General features: G+C 37.5%; 1 protein-coding gene across 2 annotated transcripts in view; it reads left to right on the forward strand.

Annotated features, from left to right (window-relative positions):
* The window catches only part of Cxadr (CXADR cell adhesion molecule), a 54,486-nt gene that overhangs the window by 29,754 nt on the left and 5,288 nt on the right, over positions 1-19,444 (forward strand). Inside the window, exons 4-7 of one of the 2 annotated variants that reach the window (XM_090348008.1) lie at positions 4,449-4,604; positions 5,537-5,659; positions 6,842-6,980; positions 8,421-8,604. In XM_090348008.1, the coding sequence (XP_090204134.1) occupies positions 4,449-4,604; positions 5,537-5,659; positions 6,842-6,980; positions 8,421-8,604 (602 nt within the window). Of the gene's footprint in view, positions 1-4,448; positions 4,605-5,536; positions 5,660-6,841; positions 6,981-8,420; positions 12,927-19,444 lie in introns of those variants that run through there. The other variant, XM_090347999.1, reaches the window with a different exon arrangement.

Below are 19,444 nucleotides of genomic sequence, written 5' to 3' on the forward strand. Positions count from 1 at the left end.
TTCTCAAGGCTAGCACTCTATCCTTTGAGCCATAGCACCACTTCTGGCTTTTTCTGTTTGTGTGGTACCGAAGAATTGAACCCAGGGCTTTGTGCATGCTAGGCAAGCACTCTACCACTAGGCTACACTCCTGACCCTGACGATATGTTTATGTGGTAGATGAGAAGTGATCAAATTATTTTTGCGTTTGAAGTCTTGTGATAAAGATAGCACTGTGCTGTCATTTGAATGTAGTTTATCACTATCAGATCTCATATCGAGGCAGAAGTTACTTGTGCAAGCATTTTGAAAAATAAAGAGATTTAATAGATACATAATTGGAGGATGATGAATCCTTGTGAAAGGATTAATATAGTCCTCATGAGTGCAATTTGTTTGTCTTGAAGGCTAGTTGTTATAAATTAGTCGTTTCCTTTCTTCTTCAAATGGCCGTTTCCCTTCTGCCATAAATTCCTTACTAGAACAAAGTAGTCAGAAAGTCAGAGGTCTGAGTTTTCTGTACCTTCCTAAGCCTGAGTCCCAGAGTGGAGCTGTTTATTTCTGTAACCCCCAGACCTTTTTACAACCTAAGACTATTTGCCTATTCCATCCCTCCCATTCAGGTCAAAATTGTTTCTATAGTCTTTAAACTTTTACTTTCATTGTTTAAAGAATAAAAACGGTTTCTCTCTTGAATAATGAGAGATCAGAAAAGATGTGGTAAAATAGAAGCAATTGGGAGGAAAACATTTAGACATCAGGTTGTTATTTAATTTCCCTGATATCAATGATTTGCATCCTGAAAGTATGGGCGTTAGATAATGGCAAAGATGTCTAACACTTCTCTCTCTCCCTCTCCCTCCCCCCTTCCCCCCATAGTTAAGATCTATAAACTGCTCAGTGTACTGTCAGACCCTCAGGTTTATTATTCTTCTGTAGCTATGATAAAATGTGCAACCATGTGCAATGAAATAAGCAAAAAAGGTTATAGAACTCATATATTTCTAAAACCTTTTTACTGTAGTCATCACATAAAATGTATGACTTTCATGTAGATAAATGTAACAGTTTCCATTTATTTCTTTATATTATGACTGTAATCCCTTACTCAGTGACTTGAAGTGTCAGGTTCTAGAGGATACTGTGGACCTACTTACTTTATGAAATGATGGCTAGAATACCTTCATAAAACATAAGGGAATAACTAATCAGGACAGGCCTGCGTACTTCCTTTCATTTAAGAAAATTGGTTAGGAGTTGGATAGAGAAGTAAAAGGTTAGTCTTCATGAATGAATGTAAAGACTAGGAGCAGGAAAAGGAACCTGTTTGCATGCCAGTGGCTACCGTAAAGGAATGTTACCGTATTTGGTCAGTCAGGATGCTGTTGGCAGGTCCATTGAGTGGATGCTGAAGGAGGTCGTGGCTCTTACAGTAATCCTAGCCTTGGGGGGCTGAGATCTGAGGATTGTTGTTTAAAGCCATTAGAAAGTCCAAGAGACTCTTACCTGCAATTAACCTCCAAAAAGCCTGAAGTGAAGCTGAGGCTTAAGTGGTAAAGTGCTTGCCTTGAGCATAGCAAAACAAAAAACAAAAAAACCCAGGGAAAGCGCCCAGGCCCTGAGTTCAAGTGAAGGGATTACACCAAAACTAAAAGTAAAGCATGCCAGCCTGTCCTGGTGGCTCATGTCTGTGATCCTAGCTATTTAGGAGGCTGAGATCTGAGGATGGAGGTTCAAAGCCAATCTGGGTACTGAAGTCCACAAGACACTTATTTCCAATTAACCACTAGAAAACCGGAAGTGGTGCTATGGCTTAAGTGGTAGAGCACAGCACCCAGGCCTAGAGTTTAAGCCCCACCACCAATTTAAAAAAAAAAAAAAAAGCATCCCAATCTAACAAGTACTAGTTAAAAATGTTCTCCTTTGAGAAAGCAAGTGAAGTGGATACCCTGGACGCTTTGAAATTTGCATTGTTAGACCCTGAGGGTCAGGTCATAGTTTGTATCTATAGATAGAGAAGAGATTTTGTTACAGCCTAAGCCCACACATACCTAAGGGTTACTGGGCTTGGGCAATAGTGAATGGTGCATGATATGCTAAGCACTTTACAGGCTCATAATATGACTGCTTAGCCTCAGGAATGACCCTGGAGTTAAATTTCTAACCCCAACAGCACTAGTGGGAGAAGCATTTCCCTTTTGTTAGCTCTGTGAGAGATGACTGTAGCCAAGTAAGCTTTGAATTCTAACCAGGAAGGGAGGGAGGGAGGGAAAGAGGAAGGGGAGAGGAGAAGAGAGGAGAGGAGATACACTGAATGAAATGAGAGCTACTGAGGCAATTACCAAACAAGAACAAAAGCTTACTTTTTTTTGTAGCTTTTTCCCCCTGTGTTTTCTAGTGAATTGTGATCAGAGCTGAAGAAACCACCAGAATTATTGTTTTCTCTTAAAAGTGAGAATTGGAAAGAAGCTTATCTGTTACCTTTGCCTGGAAATTCTGCCCAGATAACGAGGGAAAAGATAAGATGAAGTGCACTCTAGTGACCTAGTCCAGTGTTAGTTCCCTGGAGCTGTCATCTGCTTCATTGACCCTGGAAGAATTAACATTCACATGTTAATAAAAGGTTGTTCATCAAAACCTGTACACCCAGCTGGGAATGTGGCTTAGTGATAGAGTGCTTGCCTAGTAGCATGCATGAAGCTCCGAGTTCACATAAACAGAAAAAGCTAGAAGTGGTGCTGTGGCTCTAGTGATAAAGTACTTGCCTTGAGCACTGAAAGGTTCAAGGATAGTACCCAAGCCCTGAGTTCAAGCCTTAGGACTGGCAAAAACAAAACCCCTGTACATTTTATAGCCATGACCAAAATAGCAAAAAGTTCTAGAAACCCAGACCAAAGAACCATTTCACAGCCATCTATTTCAATGCTGTCTTTTCTTCTATTTTAGTAGGTGTCATGAGTCAATACTTGATTTTTGTTTCTTGTAGAGACATGTACCTTCTAGACTTTTTTCATGGAGAGACATGTATTTTCTAATCGGAATGGAAAGCAGTTGGGTTGGTCAAGTGACTTTCAGAAACCAGTGTTGATAAAATCTTTGTAGCTAGGGAATGTGGAAATCTCAGATTCAGTGGGATGTTTGATTTTTCCGGGCAGCAGCTTTCAGTAGATGCCCATTATTGGGGATGTTTGATATATGAGACCAGGCATTTTCAATAGCAAGGATAAGGATTGAAGTTTGTGTTAGATACCAATAGAGGTTCCCCACATAAAGCACTGCTTTAACATCTCATTGACTGCTAGTTTATGGTAATAAAGAGAATATTGATGGTGTGAAGAAATAGGAGAATATAAGGCTCATATTGTTGAAGATGCATTGTATAAAATAATATGCAAAATTTAGTAGTCTCCAGAGTTAGTCTGAAAAACAAGCACATTTGCTTCAAAACTCAATAATGTAGTTAAATGCTTCTATTAATTCTTAATTATGAAACGTTGGAGGTTTGAGATCTTGATTAATGATCAAATCCTATTAACCAACGCTAGCCTTTCTTTATTGAGCTAAACATAAATTAAGTGGTTTAGTAAATTGCCAAGAAGGAGGAAGATGGATGCCAGTAATACACAAAGTTCAGTTGGTGGTGTATATAATAATATAGAAATATAAAACTAGTCCATCTTAATTCATAATGGTAAAGGAATAAAAGTCACATCCAGAAATGAAAATGAAAATAAGCATGGACTTTAACAAAGAAAAGCAGTCTGGGCATGTATCAGGGTGGAAGGACAGATAATAAGGCCAGCTGCAGAATTTATAGGAAACAATTTCTCTCTAGGCCATATGTATCAGAAGGAAAATACTATTTACCAGCATTCATGATGATAAATCTCTTAGTTGTAGGGCTATTGGCACAGCTAGAAAAAAATGACTTGGCACACACTTGCATTGTAGAGAAGAATAGATAAGAAACGAAGAGCGGAGCTTCTTTGCTTGCTTCTCAAGTGACAGTCCTTTTCCTCCTTCTTGATTTCCTCACATGTCCCCATAGAATGGAGGAGAACTGAGCTGTGCCTGAGATACGGACCAAACTTACTTTGATCCAATGGCTGCTTCTCTTGAGTCCTTTCTTGTTCTTTCTGTGTTTGGGAAACTGAGGAAACTGGTATTCTCAACCTATTGTGGTCTTTTGTCACTTTGGAGCCAAGGACCAGCTGATGAGAATTCGGTGATTGTGGACCTTGGTGGTGTTTTAAATCTGTGAGACTCTTATCTCCAATTAGCCAGCAGAAAGCTGGAAATGGAACTTTGGCTCAAGCGGTAGAGCATTAACCGCTGAAGGACAGTGCCCAGGTCCTGAGTTCAAGCCCCAGGACCAACACAGATACACACACTCACAACACACATGCAGGCACACATGGCCACACACACACTGTCACATAAAAGCAGCATTTTTTTCTTTGTTTCCACAGTTAAGCCTTCAGGTACAAGATGTTTTATTGATGGATCAGAAGAAATTGGAAATGATTTCAAGCTAAAATGTGAACCAAAAGAAGGTTCACTTCCCTTGCGATATGAATGGCAAAAATTGTCTGACTCCCAGAGAATGCCTACTCTGTGGCTAGCAGGTATTGCCCATAATATAAATTTTGTCATGTTCCAGTAATTTGTATTTAAAGTTAGTAGTGCTTGTGTGTGTATTACATATTTTTATTTTTCTTTTCTGCTGCATACTCAGAACTACCAAGTAAATTATTCTGTATTTTGTAATGGCAACTCAGTGTTATATGAATAAAAATTTTCAGTAATGAATGATTTCACCTTTAAGAATTAGCCTTTTATTTGTAAGTGGTGGGAACTGTTCATGATCATAAATCAGTGGCTGAAATATAGGAATTGATATTGTTATGTTTTGCCTAGATTTTATGTTGATGCTACAGTCATTTGCCAATGTTATATCTGAAAGATTAAACAAATAGAAATTAAAAACCTGTGGGATACTAGCTAGTTTAAAAAGTGGCCAAATCTGAAAATTTATATGTTTATTATAATTGATCTCTTATTTCAAACTGATTTCTATGCTCTGCATTCTTCCGTCCACTCTACCTTGGTGTTAAGTAGTTTTCTTTCTCTTTTCTTTCCAACTAGAGATCAAACTGGATCATCACTTCTGACTTATTTTATGTGTTTCCTCATCTAGGGTGGGGTAAATAGGATTTGTACATCTTCCTGCTGCATGAAAGAGCCTTTTTGGAATGAAATTTTTTTTTATTATTATTAATAGTCTGAGGTGATGTGAAATGTTTGCAACTGCTACGCAGCAGACCAACTCCCATGCTTTAGCTGAGGCTCTGTGGCTGAGGATCGGTGACCTTTTGTCTTTGTTCCAGGAAGCTTCAGGATGACTGTTAATTCTAGACACGCATGTGGCTCCATGGCAGTTCCTTTGTGTCATGCATTGTCTGTCTTTTAATTGGATTGTCAAACTCAGTAGGGTTAGACTTTGTGAAACACGGAGAGCCATACATGATATAAAAATGAGTTTGCTTTTCTCTCATAGAAATGACTTCACCTGTTATATCTGTAAAAAATGCTACTTCCGAGTACTCGGGGACTTACAGCTGTACCGTACAGAACAGAGTGGGCTCCGACCAGTGTATGCTTCATCTTGATGTTGTTCCTCGTAAGCATCTTCTATCCGTTTCCTTTGGATATTTTCATAGCACCTCGTTTGGTCAATGAGGATATGCTGAGGGGCAAAGGATGCTTGCTGGGTTTGAGTAGAACACTCTGTGGCTTGGTTATTTCCCTTTCTCTTTCATAGAGGAGAAAAATGAACCCCTCCCTGCATTGTATCAATAAAGTCAATAATGCCATTAATAAGGTCAGAGTTGTCAAATTAGCTTTTGTATAATATTTAGCCCTTACAAGTATGAGCAGCTTAAAATATTCTTAACATTTTTTTTATTATTATAAATGTGATAGAGGGGATATAGGTACATAAGTCAATAAATGAGTACATTCCTTTTGAGATTTTTTTTTTATTAAAAATGTTTATTGTTGGGGCTGGGAGTTTGGCCTAGTGGTTAAAGTGCTTGCCTAGCATGCATGAAGACCCAGGTTCGATTCCTCGGTACCACATACATAGAAAAAAGCCGGAAGTGGTGCTGAGGCTCAAGTGGTAGAGCTCTAGCCTTGAGAAAGTCCAAGGACAGTGCTCAGGCCCTGAGCTCAGGCCCAGGACTGGCAAAAAAAAAAGAAAAAATAAAAATGTTTATTGTTGTCAGAGCTGGTGGCTCATGCCTATAATCCTAGCTACTCAGGCGACTGAGATCTGAGGATCGTGGTTCAAAGCCAGTGTGGGCACAAAATTCTGTGTGACTCTTTTTCTTAGCCACAAGAAAACCTGAAGTGGCGTGGTGGCTCAAAGTGGTAGAGCTCCAGCCTTGAGTTAAAGAGCCCAGGGACAGAGCCCAAGCCCAGAGTTCATGCCCCACAACCGACCAAAAAATATATATTGTTATTATAAAGGTAAGGTATGGAGGGGCTTACAGTTTACATAAATCAGCTAAAGACCATGTTTCTTAATAGACAATAGGTTACCCATTTCCTCACACTCTTTAAAACTGTGTATTAAGCAAGGTAGCTTTCAATATAAGTAAGTTCTCTTCATTTTCATCTTTTTGCTAGAAATAGAGTTCAGAAAAAGTTGTTTATAAAATTTTCACCTCTAGATTATAGAAGGTTACATAATTTGTCTCTTAGGTTGATTTCATTGGATACAGTAGTTCTATCAGAATATAGCCTGCCTTTGATTGTTGTCCTATGGGTTTGTGAGATATTAATTATTATTATCTTACTTTAGCTTCGAATCGAGCTGGAATGATTGCAGGAGCTGTGATAGGAATTTTGCTTGCCCTTCTACTTATCAGTATTATCATCTTCTGCTGCCACAGAAAGCGCAGAGAAGAAAAATATGAAAAGGAAGTTCATCATGATATACGGTAATAAAATGAAACAGTAGCTACAAGACATACATGGAATCTATCCTGTCTCTAAGAATTAGTTAAGTATTTGAATACACTGTGCTAGGAGACTTGGGTGACCATTTTGCTTCCACCCCTTACTACATTTCAAAGCATTTACTTCCAACTTAAGGTTCACACCACTCGTCAGTGTGTGTCCCTCAGATTTCCTTAAGCCCTATGTGGAGTACTCTTACCAAATAGGTCTGTTAAGACTGCCTTTGTACAATAAAGTGGCAGGAATAAAATTTCCAGGAAATGGGGACAGATGTTGCAGTCTTAAAAATGACTTGATAACACTTAAGTGATGCTTGTAGTTTCTAGAATATAACATAATTGTTTTGATTTTTGAAACACTATGTAGCTTAGGCTGATCTTGAACTCACGATCCTCCTGCTTTAACAAACTCTTGAGTGTTGGGATTATAGTGGTGAACCACCATCCCTGGTGTATCTTTACAAATATTGTACAAATAGGATGACAGAACTTTAAAAAAAAAAAAAAAAAAAAGTAGCACATTGCCAGGAGCCAATCTCATGCCTGTAATCCTAACTACTCAGGAGGCCAAGATCTGAGGATTTCAGTTTAAAGCCAGTACAAGCAAGAAAGTCCATTAAGTCTCTTATATCCAATTAAGAACTGAAAAAAGTGGAGCTGTGGCTCAAGTTGAAGAGCACTTGCTTTGAGCAACAGAGCTCAGAGACAGTACCCAGACCCTGAGTCAATCCCCAGGAAGGGTCGGTTTCCGCCCCCCCCCCCCCCCCGGCATGATTTAAATTCTTTAGCACCATAAGAGACATTTGATAGATCTGGGGTAGGGTCTGAACAATTGTGGTTTTTTTTTAAGTGCACTAAAAGTCTCTGAGGTTTATGTTCTTTGTGAGTGTTACTGTGAACATTCTTATTCCCAGTTAATTGGAAAACTGTAGTCTGCAAGGCTTTCATCTAAAGTCTTAGATAACTTTCATTGCACAGGTATATTTTTTAGCTAGAAATGTATATCTATATAATGCCTACTTTACATGTATGTATATATATAGTCAACATATGTATATATGTATGTATTGTATTAGTACTTTAGCAAGTAGACAATGTTCTGACTAAAACTAATCTTCATCCCTGATCATTTGAAACTACTGGACATTAGTTTTTCACACGGCAATATCGTAAAATCATATCTATTTGTGCACCAAAGCCATGTTTCATTCCATGTGAGGTAAATACTCTTTCTTAATCAATACTACATAAAACAAGTACACAGCTCAAGACATTATACCTTTTTTCAGCTTGCTTCTTCTGTGCCAGTCACTTTTACGTATCCACTACTCAACATTCTTTCTTATGACTCATAGCTTACCTAAATCTAGGTTTGTATAAATTAGTCTTATTTTAACTTGTATTGGGGACATTTCTTCTCAGGGAAGATGTGCCCCCTCCCAAGAGCCGGACGTCGACTGCCAGAAGCTATATTGGAAGCAACCATTCATCACTGGGCTCCATGTCTCCTTCCAACATGGAAGGCTATTCCAAGACTCCCTACAACCAAGTACCAAGCGAAGACTTGGACCGTGCTCCTCAGAGTCCAACTCTTGCTCCTGCCAAGGTAGCTGTCCCTAATCTAAGTCGCATGGGAGCCGTTCCTGTGATGATTCCAGCACAGAGCAAGGATGGATCTATAGTATAGACCCTTTCTACTTCCTTTGTGGGTTTTTGTTTTTACTTTCTCTGTCTGTTTCTTTCTTGTTCTCTTGATACAAAATCTTATTCAGCTCCACATTTGTCAGCAGCCTCGAAATATCTTGAAAAACCATATTTAGCAAACTGAGAAATGTTCACAAAATGGTGTTCAGTTCAGTTGGGAAAAAATAAGAGCATTATAGATGGTAACAAAACTGATGGTCTTGAAGGGAGGGAAAGATAGATTTTCTTAAAGAGATTGATTTATAAAGGTATCTGAATATGAATACTGAAGTAAGATATAGCACTGTGAATGATAAGTGAATACATTTTCAGGCATACCAAGGTGAGGCTTGAGGCGTCGAAAGTGGTTCTTTATAATTTCAGCTCTTTATTTTTAGGAGGTCTGTCTCATTTATTTATGACCCAGTGGTGTCCCCAAAATTTAAAAACAGTCCCTGGGAAAACTACTTAGTTTTGTTTGTGCTTATTGCTATGGATTCTTTGAAAACTCTTAATGTATTTGGAGTATCTCTAATAGTACAAGATACTACAGTGTTTAGAAATGACTAGTTTTACTTCCAAATCATTTGTAAAAAGTTGAGACAGGGTCTTGTTATGTAGACTAGGGCAGCTTTGAACTCTCAGTTTTCCTTTTCAGCCTCCCAAATGCTGGGATTACAGCTATGTACTTTCATTCTTGGCTCAAAAATAATTTCTTAACCATTTAATTAACTGAAAGACAAAAAGGACGCAGTAACAACCCCCTTTATGTGCTAAAGTAAAGGAATACGTGTCACATGTCAGTGACACCTTTAGAGTAACAGTGGGGATAGAAGTATTAAAATACAAGTGATCCAGACCTTCAAGGCCTGTAGTGGAATATTGGCCAGCAAGGATGTAATAGTTCACTGTCCCCAACCAAACACTGCTCTCTACTTTTGCTGTTGTCTTTCTGTTAAGAAAATTTTATGGAAATGGCGCTGTGGCTCAAGTGGTAGAACACTAGTCTTGAGCTGAAGATCTCAGGGACAGCGCCCATGCCCAAAGTTCAAGCCCAACAACCAACAAAAAAAAAAAGAAAAAAATATGATAACTTGTTTTTTATCTGATAGTTATAGACCAAAATTTCTCTTATGAAATGTAAATTTTAAGTGTACTTTTTGTTTTAGAAACATGCAGTCCAATCCTAAACTTATTCCCTTGAGCCCAGCTCCTGAAGGATGTGCTTATTATAAACTCAGAGATCAAATACATTTTAGGCAAGTATCTTCCCTCCATTCTGAATTCCGGACATGGGAGAATGTGGACCCTTGCCATTGTGTGGCCAAACTTGTCTTTGTGTAGATCAGCAGAGTAAGCTGAGCTTTGAAAAAAAAAAGTTTGAATCTTAATTTTGTGAAAGTGATTTCTTCTTAAAAAGAAAAGAGCAAGGAGTGAGACGAACACTCCTAGTTGCCAAATGTGTTAAGTGCTGTTTTAGTAGAAGAAAGTGAATTTATTGTATTTCCCTTCAGATTATGAGGGAGTGTGGATATAGTATATTGAGCCAACTTTTCTTTATAGTAAATAAGGTCTGTAATAAATTATTTCATTAGCTCTAAAACCTTTTCCCTAGATTTTAGTAGGGAGTTGGTTTCTGTTCATCTCCATGGGTGCTGTGGTAGTAATCACTATATTATAAATTAATGCTGGCATGTATTTACAGTTAGGCAGAGTACTGCTTGTCCTTTTTAATGGTAAACCTAAGGCGAATGTTTATGTGATGAATTAGTGTACAGTTTTACATACTTGGAAGCATTTTTAAAAAAGTAGGTTCTTAACTTTACATGGAATTACCTTTTATACTTGTGTTAACATTTTCATCTGTGCCTTTTGGGGTAATTTGATTTCTATGATGACTTCCTGGTGCCTATGAGCTAGCTATCACCTAACTGCCAGGTGCTTAGAGGTGAAGGTACTACTATATATTTCTCAAGTGCATCACTGTGACACCTTCCTAGCCTCTTCCCTTTACTCTTGCCTCCTACTCCTGGTTCTTTTCCCGGTATCTTCAATGATGATGCCATTCATAAGGATTTAAAAGTTTTAATGACCCCACATCTTTGGCCTGTGTTTCTACTTTTATAATAGCTATTTTTGAAAGGTAGATATTTGGCCCTTTTCATATGGTATTGTAAGAAAAAGAACAACAATATGATTTAGTAACAAAGATGCTTAGATTTATCCTAACTCTGAATTTCCTGAAGATTATGCTGTCAATCTAAGTAGAAATTACCACAGAAAGTAGATGTGTGCAGGGTTATTCATATTTATCTAATACCACCTCTCAAGATCTCTCCCAAAAAAGTTATTAGTTCAGATTCATACAAACTATAATATGCAAAACAAACTTACAAAAAAAATAGTATAACATGAACACTTCTTGGTTGTGATTAAGATTAGATGATGTAATTTAGTTTTAGGCTACATTACCAGTTAGTAGCCAAACTGGATCTACTCTGTGCCTGAGGTTCAGTTAGGTTTAAGTTTCATGGTAATAATTTAAAGAGAAATAATTACATGTGTTACATAGTTCTGTGCTTTGACTATAACATGTAAACTTAGACGTACTTTCACTATTGACAATCTTACTAATATTTCCTTCTTAGCTTCCCACTCTCCAAGAATGTTCTCTTACTGGTTTCACTCACCATTTACTCTGTATGAATTTTTAACTTGAGCTGTTTGTCAAGGTGTTAGAACAAAAGCACAGCCTGAATAGGTCTTGGAGGAATTTAATTGGATTAAAATCCAAATCATTATTGATATACATTTGGATGGATATAAGGCAATAACTGATTTCTGTCAGGTGTAGTTGACACACACCTGTAATTCCAGCACAGAGGCAGGAGCATTGAGAGTTTTAGGCCTGCCTAAACTATATAGCAAAACCCATCTGAAGAAACCAAGGCCTGGCCAGAGAGTTCTGTAGTAGAACGCTTGCCTGGCATGCACAAAGGCTGGAGTTGATCTCTAATACCAAGGAAAAAGAAAAAGAAGTATGCGATGAAAAGATAATGGTAGGAAATGTAAGACACTCAGGAGCAAGTGAAAAGGCAAGTCAGCATTTTGATGAAATGTTAAAAACTCATTGCATGAAGTTGACTTTCAAATTCTGTAACATGTGGCTTCTTGAAATAACTGTTCTCAACCTCTGAGTGTGTGTGCAGCATGTAAACTGAAGTTATGAATGTTTGTAGCTTTTTTTTTTTCCCTCTAGTTTTCACTGAGCACTGTTTAGGGGTTTCACACACCTTATTTCAGTGTGAACAAAAGGTCCATGTTTTATGTGGTTAATGCTTTGTTGTGTCACATACAGAATGCTTTGTAGAAAATGTTGGCCCAATTTTTACTTTCTAGTGTCTTGTGACATATACTATAAATATGTACATATATCTTTATAATGTTTCTGTGTTATAGTAGCATAAATGTTCTGGGCAAGTTTTAATATTTCAAATGTCTTTGGATATTGGAGCAATAAGGCAACATGTTTTGCAATATAATCTCTTGTTTGCCCACTTTGACACTAAAATAACTGAGCAGGGAACAGTAATAAATAAGTTGGTGAATTGTGGATCTGTTTATCTTTTTCTGCAGAAGGCTGATTATTTATCTTGTGGAAGGCAACACTAGCCTCGTAATTAAAGTCAAGTTTTACAAAATGTTTATCTTCTTTTGTAAAAAGAATATAGTGGTCCCTGCTGCTCAAGAGGCTAAGATCTGAGGATCTCAAGCAGGAAAACTGTGAGACTCTTACCTCTCACCAACCACCAGAATATTAGCCTTGAGTGAAAGAGCTCAGAGACTGTGCCCAGACCCTGAGTTCAAGCCCCATGACCAACCAAAAAAAAAAAAAAGGATAGAGTGACTATATCAGTTCTGGTTTTGGTCAAGTACATGAATGATTTCATCCAACAAGGGGAGCTTTGTGTCTTCTGCCAACTTGACAGAAAAGAAGAGAACCACAATTCGCAATTCACTTACTGTCCCTGTGGATTTTATTGATGAATATACACTTGTACTGCTGAAAAAATGTACTTTGACACTTTACATTTGCAATAGTGTCAGTTTCAGATTTTATATTTAAAATTTCTGCCATACATATCCAATGGTGCAGATTTTAAAAATTGTAAGAACAAATTTTGTTAAAACAAAACAACTTGCTCTTAGTTTTGTGACCTTGTGTACTTTTGAAATAAAATCAAGAAAGCAGTTCTCTGATTGTGGTGTGACTTTATTTTTCCTTTAATCAAATGTCCACTACAGCTTTTATATGGTATTTCTTCCTGCTTTCCTGTGTCAAGGTTTCCTTTACTGCACTGTATATATGCTTTCAAACAGGAAAAATAAATATTGTGAGAATCATAAATCAATGAGAACATGTCAGGCAAGTATTTTCCCATTTCTGTGTATTTATATGACAGTTTGTAATATTTGAGGTTAAAGCCTCCAAACATCTGACATTTTTGAATTTACAGTATAAACTCAGTTTTTCAGAGGAATGCAAAATGAGTAGACATATGCGCTAAATAATACACACCTGTCGCTGTCCACTTCTATTGTTTTGAAAAAGCACCTTAGAGTAGATAACTTAAAAACAGTAGAAATTTGTTGCTCCCACCCAGTTCTGCAGGCAAGTGAAAGACTGAGACATCTGAAGATCTGTGTCTTGTGATAGGACTTGGCCCTCAATTTCAAAAATGTCACCTTTTGCTGCATGCCTGCAGATATAAGGGAAAGGAGCTGGCTCAAACTTCTTTTATTAAGCTACCCATTCCATTCAAGAAGACAGAACACTTAGAATGCGTGTTCTCAAGGCCTGCCCTCAAAATCACATGAAGTGTATTTCAACAAAGAAATTTTAGAGAATACAAACTTTCACATCATAGCAACAGCTTATCATGGGTTATAAGCTGTTTTCACTGACTTGAAATGCTGCTTTCAGGCATAATCACAATGAAATATTAACATGTCTATAGGAATATGTGTTGATGGCTATTTTGTTTCATGGAAGTTTTCAACTATGGCATCTATCAGCTTTGAGCTGGGTAATTACTTGTAGGGGACTACTGTGCATTTTAGGGTTAGTGCCCCGTCTGGCTTCCTTGTAGGTAGCAGTGATTCCCAAACCTCTCCTATAGTTATTGACAATGTTATCCCCCAATATTGCTCCCACTGTCCCTTTAGAGCAAGAGGCAAGTCACTTCCATTTGAGAAGCAGTGGTTTGTAGTAATGTGAAATTTTCCACACTGCATTTGAGATCAGAGCACAGATTCAGAAGCAAGTATGTTGGAATACTTACTGTTACTAGTTCATAGTAAGCTGGAAGATTTTAGAGAGATGGCAGAATGAAAATTCTTTGTACATCTAGTAGTTGAGATGCAATAGTACGTTGCACAGGATCCAGATTTTAATAGAATATACTAAGTGAAACTACTGAGTATAATACTTTTTAATTTGCAGCTATCTATATCTGCCTGTCTGTCTGTCTGATTACTTTGTATTCAGTATATCCATATACCATCTTCATCTTTCTTATATTATTTGTAGTGTGAGAAATTAAAAAGATCTGTTTACATATTTTGTTGGGGAAAAAGCCATTTCTTAACTTTTAGTAAACCATAAAAATATCTTAATGGGGGCCGGGAGTTTGGCCTAGTGGTAGAGTGCTTGCCTAGCATGCACGAAGAGCCAGGTTCAATTCCTCGGTACCACATACATAGAAAAAGCCAGAAATGGTGCTATGGCTCAAGTGGTAGAGTACTAGCCTTGATAAAACCCAAGGACAGTGCTCAAGCCCAGGACTGGCCCCCCAAAAACAAAAGAAAAAGAAAAAAGAAAGAAGTGTATTAGTGCAGGGTGCCAGTGGCACTACTCAGGAGGCTGATATCTGAGGACTGCAATTTGAAGCCAGACTGGACAGGAGAGTTTGAGATTCTTTCCCTCCAATTAATCATGGAAAAAAAACCTGGAAATAGCTTTATGGTTCAAGTAGTAGCGTGCCAGCCTTGAGCAAAAAGAAGCTCAGGAACAGGGCCCAGACCCACAGTTCAAGCCCCAGGACCAGCAACAACAAAAAGGTATTGGTAAATGAGATGTCTTTTAAAATGAGAAATGCTGAATAATAAATGCTTTTATGTAGATTCATCTAGTGCATTGTGATCATGTTTCGGAGAAGGAAGAGGGCATTGGGTATGGGTAGTTAGCAATTCTAATCCTTCCGCTGGCTTCCATGGGGCATGTTTTCCCGAAAAGCCAAGCATGAGTAGCACGAGGGTATCTCATCCTCATTCTTCCCTTCTTTCCTGGCATAGTTTTCTTGGAGCCTACTGTCATGGATTCAAGAGTTTTAGAAAACTATTAGACCAGGAATCAGGAGACAGGTTAAGAACAAATAATTAACAACTTTGTGGCCTGAAACTGGGGTATCAAAATCTCAGTTTTAGTTATTTTTTGTTGGGGAGGGGACAGGGACACAGTTCTGGGGCTTGAACTATGCTTAAGTCTGGCACCCTACCACTTTAGCCAGAGTTCTACTTCTTGCTTTTTGGTGTTTGATTGAAGATGAGCGTCTCAGACTTTCTGCCAAGGCTGGCTTTGAACTGTGATCCTCATATCCCAATCTCTTTTGAGTAATTAGGATTACATGTGTCACGCACTTGTGCCAAGCCAGAATGTTAGTTTTATAAAAATGATAATGAATTAGATAACATATAGAAATACTTTTTCATATGTATCATTTATAATAATTTCCACTCTGCATCTGGCTTATAAACAAACCTTTTCTAAAATATCTTCTGTAAGATAAGCATCCCTCCCACCCCTGCTCCACACGTTTCCTACTCTCATAATTCTGTAAACACTGGACTGTAAAATGTCCAAATACATTAGAAACTATCTGAGAATTTGCAAGCTAACGACCACGTGGATGCAGCATGATACGAAGTATGCATTAACTACTCTGTTCTCCAGTCCTCTTTCCCTTAGAAGGCTATCCTCGCATTACAAAGACAACAATAAATGAAGAACTTAAAAAGCTAAGTAAATTATCACATTATTTTGATAGAGTGTGTCAGACTAGCCTCAAACTTTTGATCTTCTTGCCTACACCTCCCACAGTGCTGGAATTATAGGTGTGCATCATTACAGCTACTCCAAACCCCAAATTGTTAGCCATTACATTTACCTATTTCCAAATGAATCCTTCCATTCATCTTAAATCAAGGGCAAGCATAAACGTTTCTCTTTCAAGATTATATACCAAAATCCAAGAATAAGCGAAATTTCTCCTTTATTCAAGCCTTCACACTTAAAACTTAGACTTGAAGGATCTGTTTTTGGCCCAACAAATTTAAAAGAGGTTGAAATCCATTTTATATGACTTCCTAACACCCTACGTTGTACCCAGCAGAAATGAGACAAATCATAATGAGGCTACCTCTTCTGTAAATGGTCCTCCCAGAGTCCAGAAAAAAATCTAATAATAAAATTGGGATAGTACTTAAGTCCCAGTGATTGTAAATAGAGATTCCCTCCTTGAACACTTGTTTGTTAAACTTGTCATTTAAAATATGATATAAAAATCAACATTAATAAATTCTTAAAAAAATAAATTGGGATAGTACTGAATTAAAAAAAATTAAAACAGAAAGAGAAGACTTATGTGTGTATACTAATAAAGCTATATATATGTACACATACACATATATATGTGTATTTTAACATTTTATTGAATCATAAATATTGGATTACTCCCGGGGAATGAAATGAATTTTAAACTGTCAGCATGACCAAATTACCTGTGGTTACTCTGGATCACATGACATGTGTTTTGAGTATTAGTTTGGTACTAAATTGTGTACACAATAGTAAATATACTTATGTTGGAGAAAATATGGAGTGCTGTTACCCAAAATTTATTTTCTAAGATTCTGTTTATATGTCCTGTAACTATCATAGACATTTGGGATAAAAATTAATATTTAAAATAGCCCATGGACATAAGAAAAAGAGCTACTACATATTTTTTTCACTTAATGTCTGTATCATTTGCCCATAACATAAAAAGTATTTCTAAAGCCTCCGTGGCTACTGTACAATACATCTTTACTTTGTCTGGAACATACAAGTTAGTCTTTCAGTTGCAAGGGCAATGATTAGATTTCCTCTCATGTAGTTATTTAATATTAATCATGTGCTGTGTTGGTTCTATGAGCATAACATGCTCCCTTGTCCGACTGAAAACCTAGTGAATATGGAAGGATTATGAATTGTCCAGTGCTTTTCACATTGTAGTCACTAGCATCTCCTCGATCATACTCAGTGCTCCTAGAATTGCATGATCATTCTCTTGGTTCCTAGATATGTTCTTATTGTTGACAGTTCTAGGACTGTGACAGGGAAAAATGCCCTACTTAGCAACACTAAGCAAGCGCAGTGCCAGCAGTCAACATCCAGTTTGGAATAGTGTGTGACAGGCTAATTCATGACCTGGCTATATCTTTTTCTTTTTCCGGACCTGAGGACCAAATTGAAAGCTGCTCTTCACTGAGCTAAATCTCCAACCCTGCATCTTTTTTAAGTGTAAGAAATTAGTTTTCTTTACTCACTTCACTTATGCTGATTCCATAAAACTTTCTACATAAAAATCCCAGCAACTTTCAGAAACTAAAGATACACTGAAGTCCAGAAAGAGACAGACAACTTAATCTAACAGATCTGCCAACTTGTTGAATTTCCACACACAAAAAATGTAGACAATTCTTAGGCCCACAGTGGTTCTGAGGGGTATGAAAACTTCACACGCTTTGTTTGGCACTTGTTTATAGTTGTTATGTTTAGTATGATTACTTAATAAAGGTTATACTAAATATGGTGCATATCACATATCTAGGTAAAATCACAATCTGTTTCCTGCTGCTGGAGAGGCAGCTAAGGGATACAGTGTTTGCTCCCCACCACCCCAGTTAGACCCCATGTTTGGTCCTCAACATCACAAAAATAAGAGCAATTCTGCTGTGTCTGCCAGCCAATACAATAGGTAAATTTGTGTGCACGTGCACTCAGACCTTGACATGTTAGGGAAGCTCTGACCTCTGAGCTACAAAGCTAACCCAAAAAGTTTAATGTTACAGTCCTTCCTGACTTATGGCCATCTGATGGTTTTGTTGTTGTTTTGACTCTGTAATGGCACAAATATAAGTTTTCAGTCGAAATCATAATTTGAATTTCAAGATTTTCCTGCATGTAGTATAATTATTACTCCTTAGGCAATGCCAGAGTTCCCATTAGGCCATATGGTCATGAAATGATATTCCGACATGTACATGTTGAGTGTCTATAATGTTCTGTAGGTTAAGCATATTCAGTGCATTTTAAGCTACAATATTTTTCAAATTGTAAGATTCAAAGTGAACATAGGCCAGGGAGCAGTTGTCCATCAAAAATTTGACATGTGTTAGAAAGTTAATTTGTCTCTCTGTCCCTTGATCTTAAAGGAATACTCATCATGACCACCACACCAAACAGTGTAAATACACTTGTGGAAAGACTACCAAGAAATCTGTAGTTTACTGTATAATACTGCAGACTAAGTTAGTTAAAGCTCCTATATATGAATAACAGCCATTAAAAATCATTTTTTGAAAGCAAATGATAAAGCCTCCCATATATTTTACTTGTGATCATAATTTTTGTTTTTGGTGGTCATGTGGCTTGAACTCAGGGCCTAAACACTGTCCCTGAGCTCTTTTGCTCATAGTGCTCTACCACTTTGAGCTACAGCTCTGGTTTTCTGGTGGCTAATTAGGCTTTCGGGAACTTTTCTGTCCTGGCTGGCTTTGAACCGTGACCCTCACATCTCATTACAGGCATGAGCTACCAGTGCCTGGCCTTTTTTTTTTTTTTTTCTCAATAGGAATATGGGAGTATAGAAATAGAAGCTTCTCCGTCCTCTAAAATATTAACTTGGATAAGCTTCATTTCTACCTGTGTGTATACATTTTTTTATATATGGCAATTTCTGCACATAAACCTATAGGAAAAATGATTCTTTACATTGTAACTACTAAGACTTTTCAGAGAAGGGACATGACATGTATTTGTAACCCAGCCTTTAGCGCTGACACTGGAAAAGACTATCTGATGCCCTCTTGTGGCCAATAATTTTATAAGTGAATTATTCCTTTTTTTATTTTTCAGTTAAATCTGGTCTAAACTAAAGGAATATGATTCTCTCTAAACAATAAAAAATAATGCTTGGGGGCCGGGAGTTTGGCCTAGTGATTAAAGTGCTTGTCTAGCATGCATGAAGACCCGGGTTCGATTCCTCGGTTCCACATAGATAGAAAAAAGCCGGAAGTGGTGCTGAGGCTCAAGTGGTAGAGCTCTAGCCTTGAGAAAAAATCCAAGGACAGTGCTCAGGCCCTGAGCTCAAGCCCAGAACTGGCAAATAAAAAAAAAATAGTAATGCTTAATTTGTTAACATAGTAAATAATATTGAGCATTCAGTACTTGCTAGCCTTTATATAAATCATCTCAGCTCATTCTAATAAACTAAGTTCTACTATTATCCTTTCCTTTACACCCATTTTTTCTATGTATGTAGTACTGAGGAATCAAACCCTGGTCTTTGTGCATGCTAGGCAGGCACTCTACCACTAGACCAAACACTATACCCATATTTTCATCTCTGACATAAACTGTCATTGACATGTTTTGTAAC

This window comes from Megascapheus bottae, chromosome 1 (genome assembly GCF_031878675.1).
Source record: "Megascapheus bottae isolate mThoBot1 chromosome 1, mThoBot2.hap1, whole genome shotgun sequence".
NCBI lineage: Eukaryota > Metazoa > Chordata > Mammalia > Rodentia > Geomyidae > Megascapheus > Megascapheus bottae.